At 32.9% G+C, this 10871-nt stretch overlaps 1 protein-coding gene across 3 annotated transcripts; it reads left to right on the top strand.

Moving 5' to 3' along the window:
• Positions 1 to 2560: 2560 nt before the first annotated feature.
• Positions 2561 to 9265, top strand: LOC140060190 (gamma-butyrobetaine dioxygenase-like). 3 transcript variants are annotated; one of them, XM_072106290.1, is made up of 6 exons: positions 2561 to 2693; positions 5975 to 6638; positions 7055 to 7160; positions 7844 to 8040; positions 8318 to 8481; positions 8869 to 9265. In XM_072106290.1, exons 2-6 carry the CDS (start codon positions 5986 to 5988, stop codon positions 9036 to 9038), a joined length of 1290 nt encoding a protein of 429 aa, XP_071962391.1. In that variant the 5' UTR covers positions 2561 to 2693; positions 5975 to 5985; the 3' UTR covers positions 9039 to 9265. The 3 variants fall into 3 exon arrangements, with proteins under 3 accessions (XP_071962391.1, XP_071962393.1, XP_071962392.1); XM_072106292.1 differs by lacking the exon at positions 2561 to 2693 and adding an exon at positions 2816 to 3044; XM_072106291.1 differs by lacking the exon at positions 2561 to 2693 and adding an exon at positions 5757 to 5785.
• The last annotated feature ends 1606 nt before the right edge of the window (positions 9266 to 10871 follow it).

A 10871-nucleotide genomic window follows, 5' to 3' on the forward strand; every position in this document is an offset into this window, starting at 1 on the left:
ATTTAAGGAAGCTCTTAGCTCCGTCATAAATTGTGTGGCACCCCTTAGAAAGATGAGGGTGAAACAAAGGTCAGATCCATGGTTTAACACAGATATTCTAAATGATATACGAACTCGTGATCAATATTTTAATAAATTTAAAAAGAGTAAAATCAAAGAAGATCATGATATGTATTGTAAATTAAGAAACAGGGTCAAGCGCAATGTTAAAAAAGCTAAATCAACGTATTTTCGAAATAAAATAATTGAAAATAAAAACAATCCTAAGAAATTATGGCAACATCTTAAGAAATTAGGATATAGTGAAAAGACGTCTGAACAAGCTAAAGTTGTTTTGGAAATAAATGAATCAAAAATTCACAATCCACAAGAGGTTGCTACACATTTTAATAATCATTTTACCAATGTAGCAAGATATCTTGTTGATAAACTTCCACCCATGAGTAACATGTTTAACTATGGTTCCAAAATTGTAAAAGACTTTTATTCTTCAAAAGTTACAACTCTTTTTAGCCTTAAACCTGTGTCAGAAGAATTCATTCTTAAACAACTTGAAAGTCTTGACCCTACGAAAAGTACAGGTCTCGATGGGCTACCAGCTAAATTCCTTAAAGATGGCGCCGGTGTACTGGCTTCCCCTTTAACGTATTTTATCAATTTGTCAATTAATACAGGAGTTGTTCCGAGTGATTTTAAAATAGCTAAAGTCATCCCACTGTATAAAAAAAAATGTCGTAAAAATCCAGAAAACTATCGACCCATCAGCGTCTTAAGTGTTGTCTCAAAAATTCTCGAAAGGTCGGTTCATGTTCAGTTAGAACAGTACCTTGTGGAAAATGATCTTATTTATCAATATCAGTCAGGTTTTCGGCAATTTCATTCTACCGAAAGTACTTTAATTAATCTGTTAGACACAATTAAATTAAATAACTCCGAAGGTACACATACTGGTATGGTACTTATAGATTTATGTAAGGCATTCGACACTGTCGATCATGATATATTGTGTGAAAAGCTTTTGTTAATGGGCATCACCTCATTAGACTGGTTTCGTTCATATTTGTCAAACAGAAGCCAAATTGTTAAAATCGAAGACTCCTTATCCGTTCCCATGGATATTTCATGTGGAGTTCCACTGGGTAGCATTCTGGGTCCTTTGCTTTTTTTATGTTTCATAAACGATATGGTTGTAAGTATCGACCCTGAATGCAAATTGCTGTTATATGCTGATGACAGTGCAATTGTTTTCTGGCACAAAGATCCGACTGTCGTCGCTGATAAACTTAGTAAAGCTCTTGATTCATGTAGAGTATGGCTTGTCGATAACAAACTATCTATCAATATCAGTAAAACTGAATCTATCATATTTTGTACCCAAAAACGACTTCAACGTTTACGATCTTTCAATATTATTTCTCATGGCCTTACTTTAACGGGTTCTAAGTCAGTAAAATATTTAGGTATAGAACTTGATAGTTCTGCCTCTTGTAACAACATCGCCAAAAGTGTTATAAAAAAGGCGAATAGTAGATTAAGGTATTTATATCGTCAGGCTAGTTGCTTGGACAAAAACACGAAAAAACTGTTATGCTCTGCCTTAATTCAATGCTTGTTTGATTACTGTGCTTCGACTTGGTATGAAGGTATTGACAAAGTTTTGAAGCAAAAACTACAGACCACTCAGAACAAATTTGTGCGTTTTATTTACGGTTTCGGACCACGATCTCATATTGGTCAGAAGGAGTTATCAGACATTGGCATGCTTAAGGTGGAAAGTAGAGTAAAATTTCTCAGGCTTTGTAATGTTCATAAAATTGTCAATAACAATGCAGCTCCATATCTATCTGAACATTTCTCACGGACATCCACAATCCACACACATAACACACGCCAACGTAATGTTAATCTGGTTTTACCTCTTCTTAAAGGAAATAAACAGTCTCATTCTACTTTTTTCTTCTCTGCTATCAAAGACTGGAACGCTCTTCCATCAAACTTAAAATTAATTTCCAACTTAACTACCTTCAAATCTCATATTAAAAAACATTTTGAACGCAATATTTTATATTTAGAATAATTTTGATAACTATAATGGTCTTGATTACGTGCAATTTTTCTCATTTTAATTTTTCTGTTTTACTGGGCTTTATTTTAATGTATATTTATATATTTATAGTTTTATTAATGTTGTATTTTCTCTTGTTTGTTATGTGCAATTTGGACCCCATTGGAAATGGGCTGGTTTTTCCGGCCTAATGGGTGTTCCTGATGCTCGTTATTTTGTCTTTTGTCTGTTTGTTATTTTAATGTTGAGCATCAAATAAATTCAATCAATCAATCAATCAATATTAATATGATGTTGAATTTGTCGATTTTCATTCTTAAAAGTAAACCAAAACTGCGAAAACCATGTACAGTATTAACAGTAACATATTTGTTGCATTGACATTGACAAAATATATTAATTGAACGTAATTTTCACCAATAAATGCATTAAATATACGCATTATATTGAGTTTTTAGCCCTCTATTATGATTGCGCTTTTGGCGCTCCATAGAAACAACAACATTGAACATGGCGTATGGAACCGATGTGCGAGAAACACGTCTGTAAATTCATCAATTTAAAGCATTTATTTGTTACTCTTTGTGTGATCTCCTTCGTAAAAGTATTTTTGAGGCCTAATTCTAAGGTGTGGTACTAACAATAAAGTTACTTAACAAACTTTGAGTCGAAATAAATGACAGGTGCGAAACGGAACTACCGCCCATTTAGTAAAAGGTTCAGCTCCTGATAAAAAAAAATCCCAGGGCCCAGAGCTAGAGAGGTCCCATAAACATGTTTAGCTGCTGCATGCATGCTGTACTCAACTCACAAGTGTTGATTAAGAGTGAGGCGTTCGACGCACGTTGAATATTTGAGCGAGGCATTATTTTATCATTTCCAAAGTGCGATGCGTATAGTTTACAAGTGATATATTATTATGCTACAAAACCAAGCATGTGTTGTCTGGATACTGCCGCGTAACAGGGGCCCAAACGAGGTGCGAAGATAATAATTTTTCCGGTTACAATCTTAAAAATATAAGTCTGTTTCCTGGACCTTGCCCAACTACATAAGAACATTTTGGAAAATAGAGCTGCTAAGGTTGTAGGAACAAATAGACTAATGAATACCAACACTAAGGTTGTAGGAACAAATAGACTAATGAATACCAACACTAAGGTTGTAGGAACAAATAGACTAATGAATACCAACACTAAGGTTGTAGGAACAAATAGACTAATGAATACCAACACTAAGGTTGTAGGAACAAATAGACCAATGAATACCAACACTAAGGTTGTAGGAACAAATAGACTAATGAATACCAACACTAAGGTTGTAGGAACAAATAGACTAATGAATACCAACACTAAGGTTGTAGGAACAAATAGACTAATGAATACCAACACTAAGGTTGTAGGAACAAATAGACTAATGAATACCAACACTAAGGTTGTAGGAACAAATAGACTAATGAATACCAACACTAAGGTTGTAGGAAGAAATAGACTAATGAATACCAACACTGAGGTTGTAGGAACAAATAGACTAATGAATACCAACACTAAGGTTGTAGGAACAAATAGACTAATGAATACCAACACTAAGGTTGTAGGAACAAATAGACTAATGAATACCAACACTAAGGTTGTAGGAACAAATAGACTAATGAATACCAACACTAAGGTTGTAGGAACAAATAGACTAATGAATACCAACACTAAGGTTGTAGGAACAAATAGACTAATGAATACCAACACTAAGGTTGTAGGAACAAATAGACTAATGAATACCAACACTAAGGTTGTAGGAACAAATAGACTAATGAATACCAACACTAAGGTTGTAGGAACAAATAGACTAATGAATACCAACACTAAGGTTGTAGGAACAAATAGACTAATGAATACCAACACTAAGGTTGTAGGAACAAATAGACTAATGAATACCAACACTAAGGTTGTAGGAACAAATAGACTAATGAATACCAACACTAAGGTTGTTCCATTCAATAGCACCTTTATATGCAGGCTACATTTTTTATATTCAGTCTTAGGTAAAGGCAGAGCAACATTAAAGTGACTATGCCTAGGGTTGAATGCATTATTACAAAATTTAAATATATAAGTGAGATAGTTAGGAGTTATATTATGAATTATAAGCCAATTTAAAATTTAAAATTTGCATTTCAGATAATGTTTCCCACGATGTCCCACATACTGTGTTCTCCCTGATTTGACATAAAGTATACATAAACATGCCAGTTAAAGCTTTTTATAAACATGCTCTATTTGTTTATCCAAACTCAAATATTTATCATAAGATATTTACAATTGTCTACCCTAGATATTCAATATAATTCGATTCGATTGAATAAAATAAAAAAATAAATGAATAAAATAAATAAAATTGACAAAGATAAGCTATTATTTACAAAACTAAGTCCTAGGTTTTGTGTTATCTGCTGTAGTTATCGTTTAATTACGATGATTTCAACATAATGAGGCCAACAAACAGCTTATATAAAGACAGTGTGGCTGGGCTAGGTGGATCATCCTTTTTATTTTATTTGAAAATATTTTGTTTTAAATTGTTACCCATAGTATTCAGCAAAAGACTCTGCCGCCACCTCACAACAACACTACGTTTATACAGTTATACTAAAGAACCTATTACACAAAAATCTTCTCTCCATCATTTTGCGTTCAAAACACTGTATGACATTACCTTTTAACTGATGACAAGCATGAATCCCAACTATATGATATTTTATTTTAAGCGCGTTGACAATTATTGTTATAATAGTACTTATATAATACTATATATGTTGGAAATAAATGATAATCTGGGAGCCACCCTTTAAAGATAAAGCAGCTTTTCCAGGAGGCTAGAGACAGGGAATCTGTTGTTACCATCACTGGTACATGCTTGTGTCAGGTAAAGTTCATTTAGGCCATCCTTTTAGAGTTTGGCCGTCTGTTTTAGCTGCAGACACAGGAAGTCTGTTTACTTTTTATCTGGGGTTCATTTCCGATTTGATTTGATAAAATGTTATTGTTAATTATAATCATAAACAGTATTGCTCAGTTTTTTCAATAATTAGCAATTCAAAATATTTTATCATAACAAAAATCACCAAACTAATCTAACTTCATGCATGGAGGATACCTCCATGCTTCATGTATCTTCATCTTACAGCAATTAATCATGATTTGTTTTTACCTCGGAGCCCCAACAATGATCGTGGATCTGAGGAGTGAACTTAGGTATTAGAGTCGACTATCTTACACTTCCAAATCCGATTCCCAGCCCACGACCCAAAGCTTAATTTGCTTGCTCCATTTGTTAATTGTTGGAGTTTTTTGGAATACAATTATATCATACAGTAACTTGTATAGTTAGGCACACATTTATTAAAACTCTTGCTTTGAAATAATTGGCGGAATTTTAAAAACATTTGTGTGTAAAATGAAAAAAGTAAATTATTAATCTATGAATAAGTTCAATGGTTTAAGTAGGCTCTATTATTGTTATCGTTCATTTCCAATTAAAAAATTTTTGATAAAATAATGTAATACCCTGTATACGATTTCTTAAATTCTATTCCTACAAATGGATCAATGTTTTTGCTGCATTGCTTGTATCATTGGGCAAGACACTTACGTTTGCCTCTCTCCACCCAGGTTTACAAATCAAACCATATGAACATTTGCTTGACTGCGTCTTCCACATAAAAAGGTGATTTTTTATAAGCATGATGTCTACAATAATTAACTAATTCAATTTTCTACATTATTGATTTTACTATTTCAGTAGTAAAGTGGAAGCACCCATAATTGCCATTAACACTAATTCAAAATGAACATAGAGCCTTGAGGTACTCAATGTAAGTGCACTAACAGTAAAGCATATTTTTTTTTTTTGTAGTACTGAAGACCATGGCATCTCAATTACTAAGATCAACTTTTCAACAAACAAAAAAGTTACTAGGATGCGGCTCTTACATTAAGCATCAACGTTTCAGTATCAGAAAGCAGTGGATGTCCCAATTGCCGAAGTCTGGCTCAAACCATGTTACGCCACCAGCGTTTTTAAATGCCAAAAATAAATGGCTTTCACTTCAATTTGATGAAAAAGAAAAAAACTATCCATATGTCTGGCTGAGAGATAACTGCAAGTGTAGTGAGTGTTACCACGAGGTAGCATCACAAAGGTTATTGCAGTTCGTTGACCTGGATATTGATGTTGAAGCAAAAAGTATGCATGTAAGTGATACTGGAAAAGATATTTTCATCAACTGGTCTGATGGACATGAAGGTTTCTATCCACTGTCCTTTCTTGAAGGCGAACATTTTCCAGCATTTTCCGATCCATTACGTCAGTTGAAACAAGAATTGTGGGGTAGTGAGTTGCAAGGACAAATCCCTACTTTTCAATTCTCTGATATATTAACAAAGGATAAAGATCTGTTTGCGTGGTTAACTGCATTGCACACAAAAGGGTTGACAGTTCTGCAAAATGCGGATTGTGAAGTGGGGCAAATACACAAAGTTGGTGAAAGGGTGGCATACTTAAAAAAAACATATTACGGGTATGTGTTAAAACTTAAGATTAAATTGAAAAACACAAAAAGGAATATATTTTATGTAAATAAGTATGTGGTTTATCCTGTTACATATTTAGCTCAATTTAGAAGAGAGAAAATTCTTATTTAGCTCATCAATATGTTCATTTGTCAAAACGGTGGGATTTCCATACATACTTGATAGCACCGCAATTTATTCATGGACCTATAATTTATAGGTCCATGATTTATTAAGTCCAAACTTGTAATTTACTTAGACTACATTCCTCCATAACTTCCTATCTGCCTTTGTGACAGACAGTTCATCTCTCTGCATACCAGGATCCATCTCTAGTACATCAATCTATAATGGTATCTTTTTTGTTAAAAATGATTTACTTTACTAATTTGGTGAATGGTCACTGAATCATTTTTTAATTTAGAGATACGTATCATGTAATGTCAAAACTGGATCCAAGCAGCATTACATACACAGGTGCAGCAATTAACTTCCACTCTGATCTTTGTTCTTCGTACAATCAACCAGGAGTAAGTATTTAAGACACTTTCTTCAATCTAATTTAAGGTCACAAACTACATTTTGTGTAAAAACAAAAACATTATAACACAAATTGTTGTCATCTTTAAACATTTGAAAATGTAAATTGATGTTTGAGCAGTAAATTTTGTTAGTATTCTTATTTTGTTTCTGGGATCCACCCTGGGCCACACCCTGGGCCACTTTTGATGTGATTGAGTCGATTGTGAAGAAAAGAGTCTTTCCCTATTTGTATTTAACAGATTCTGTCAAAAAAAAAGACAATTAATTCAGGCAAATCATGCAAACTTTTTCATTGGTCAACTCCACTAAACAATTCATTTTTCCGGAAAGACAATCAATAATTGTCTAACCAAAAACGTCATTTACCTCCTATAATATTTGTTCACAATGGTAATATTTTGAAAAAGCTTACTTTTTATTACTCCTTAATATTAATTGTGTGTTTTTCATATCAAAGGGTGTTTGAGCATAATGTCATAATTTTAAGTCCAAAAATAATAAATATAATGTCCCACTCAAACAAATGCCCCTCGAAAATACAATATATTTTTAGGTACTGCTTGGAGTGATATTATGGTGAATGAGAGTAATTTAATAATAGAAAAGTTTTCTTCCAAAACTCAAACAGTGCCATAATTAATGTTAATATTTATTATTGGTTTGTAATTAGATGCAGATGCTTCATTGCATAAAGCAATCGTCATCAGGAGGGAGCAATATCTTGGCTGATACATTCAAAATTATACCAGAGTTACAGAAAGAAGAGCCAGATGTTTACAATACTCTTAAAAACACACTCTTTGAGTTTACAGACATTGGCACAGAATTCAACGATTTCAGCTTCAGAAGCTCCAAGCCTGCATTTAGGTACATTTTAATATCATAAAAAGAACAATTGCAAGTTATATTACACGACGGAACACAGAAAAAATAATTTGATATTGTGATATTGTTGCATGCAATGCCTATAATATAGTCCTATACAGATACTTGGCAACGTAAGTGATTTGACCAATCACAAGCGATTCGAACAGTGGTTTGTCATTGGTCAACTTGCTTGCGCGTACATACTAGTGGGAACCACATAAGTAAATGAACCAAAAATGATGATATAAGTTCTAATAAAGTTGTAATTGTTATGTAGTTATGATTATGAAGGACACCTTCGACAAGTAAGCATCCATTTTGGTCGTCACCATAGTATGAATGTTCCTGCTGAAAAAGTTTATGATGTCTATAAAGCCCTTAAAGTGTTTTTTCACTATCTTCACAAAAAAGAAAACATGGTGGAATACAAGATGTCTGAAGGTAAACTTTTGCTCTTAATTTTTATTTTTCATGTGCTCAGCTGACTTTTGCACAGTACTGGGTTTGGTCCAGTGCCATAACGTAGAGACCTGAGGCCCCTGGTTTAAGAACACTAAGTGGCCCTCCAACACTGAAGGCCTCAGGCGTTTTTAGCCTTTTTTGAAATGATTTTAATGCCTGTTTTTTCCTCTGGGCACTGCTCAAGGGCCCCATTGGCATAAGCTCTGGGGCCCCTGCCTGGGTTTAGCTAATGAGCGCTCCCTGCCATACCTGCTGCCAACTAGATCACTGATAAATAAAGTCCATGTTCTGGTAACTATAGAATGGACCTGAGAATTCGTTCGTTTTTGGGTTTTTTTAGTTTAAATTATGATATTCTTTTTAAAGGAGATATCATTTGTATGGACAACAGACGCCTGGTCCATGGTCGTTCAGAGTACACAATTGATCCATCAATTGAAGGTGTACAGCGCCACCTAGAGGGAGGTTATATTGACTGGGATGAGATGAATTCTTGTTATCGTGTGTTGTTTAAAAGACTTGGAAAGAAAGAATAAGTTTATTAAGCTATGATTTAGGCGTACTATTCACTGTAAATGTCTTTTGTAGTATATCAGTAATAGTAACAAACCTTACCAACCCAACATTTTAAGAAAAATATTTTTTTGGCAATTTAAAAAAAAAAAAGATTGTTAATATAATAAGTAAATTAATAATAAGTAAAAAATATAAGTAACATTATAATTTTGGAATCTTCCAGTGTTCAGCAGGGAGTACAAAGATATGCATATTTAGAGCTACTGAAAGAGTAATCTTCCAGTGTTCAGCAGGGAATACAAAGATATGCATATTTAGAGCTACTGAAAGAGTAATCTTCCAGTGTTCAGCATGGAGTACAAAGATATGCATATTTAGAGCTACTGAAAGAGTAATCTTCCAGTGTTCAGCAGGGAGTACAAAGATATGCATATTTAGAGCTACTGAAAGAGTAATCTTCCAGTGTTCAGCAGGGAGTACAAAGATATGCATATTTAGAGCTACTGAAAGAAGCATGTGCGCACACTGTATCAAACATATTAAAGTATATTTTATATACATAAAATGATTTGTTTTTGTTTTTACTTGAAACACATAAAATGACCAAACAAGATTTTTAAGCAGTGGTAGAAAGATCCAAGAAAGTAAAAGAAGAGATGAGCAAAATGGTGGGCAGGGACAGCTTAAGCAAAATACATAGCTTAAATGAGTCAGCTACCCCTCATAAATTTTTTAATTTATACTATAATACTGTACTACTGAACGCCATCGTCTCTCCTTCCTACGAGACTATAATAAAAGATATCAAAGATAGGAGAATTTATTACGATACACTATTATTATTATTATCACACAAGGGCCATACGAGACTATAATAAAAGATATCAAAGATAGGGGAATTTATTACGATACACTATTATTATTATTATTACACAAGGGCCATACGAGACTATAATAAAAGATATCAAAGATAGGGGAATTTATTACGATACACTATTATTGTTATTATTACACAAGGGCCATACGAGACTATAATAAAAGATATCAAAGATAGGGGAATTTATTACGATACACTATTATTATTATTACACAAGGGCCATACAAGACTATAATAAAAGATATCAAAGATAGGGGAATGTATTACGATACACTATTATTATTATTATCACACAAGGGCCATACGAGACTATAATAAAAGATATCAAAGATAGGGGAATTTATTACGATACACTATTATTATTATTATTATCACACAAGGGCCATACGAGACTATAATAAAAGATATCAAAGATAGGGGAATTTATTACGATACACTATTATTATTATTATTATTATCACACAAGGGCCATACAAGACTATAATAAAAGATATCAAAGATAGGGGAATGTATTACGATACACTATTATTATTATTATTACACAAGGGCCATACAAGACTATAATAAAAGATATCAAAGATAGGGGAATTTATTACGATACACTATTATTATTATTATTATTATCACACAAGGGCCATACAAGACTATAATAAAAGATATCAAAGATAGGGGAATTTATTACGATACACTATTATTATTATTATTATTATTATTATCACACAAGGGCCATACAAGACTATAATAAAAGATATCAAAGATAGGAGAATGTATTACGATACACTATTATTATTATTATTACACAAGGGCCATACGAGACTATAATAAAAGATATCAAAGATAGGGGAATTTATTACGATAATACACTATTATTGTTATTATCACACAAGGGCCATACGAGACTATAATAAAAGGTATCAAAGATAAGGGAATTTATTACGATACACTATTATTATTATTATTATTATTATCACACAAG

The sequence above is a fragment of the Antedon mediterranea genome, chromosome 10 (genome assembly GCF_964355755.1).
Source record: "Antedon mediterranea chromosome 10, ecAntMedi1.1, whole genome shotgun sequence".
Lineage (NCBI taxonomy): Eukaryota > Metazoa > Echinodermata > Crinoidea > Comatulida > Antedonidae > Antedon > Antedon mediterranea.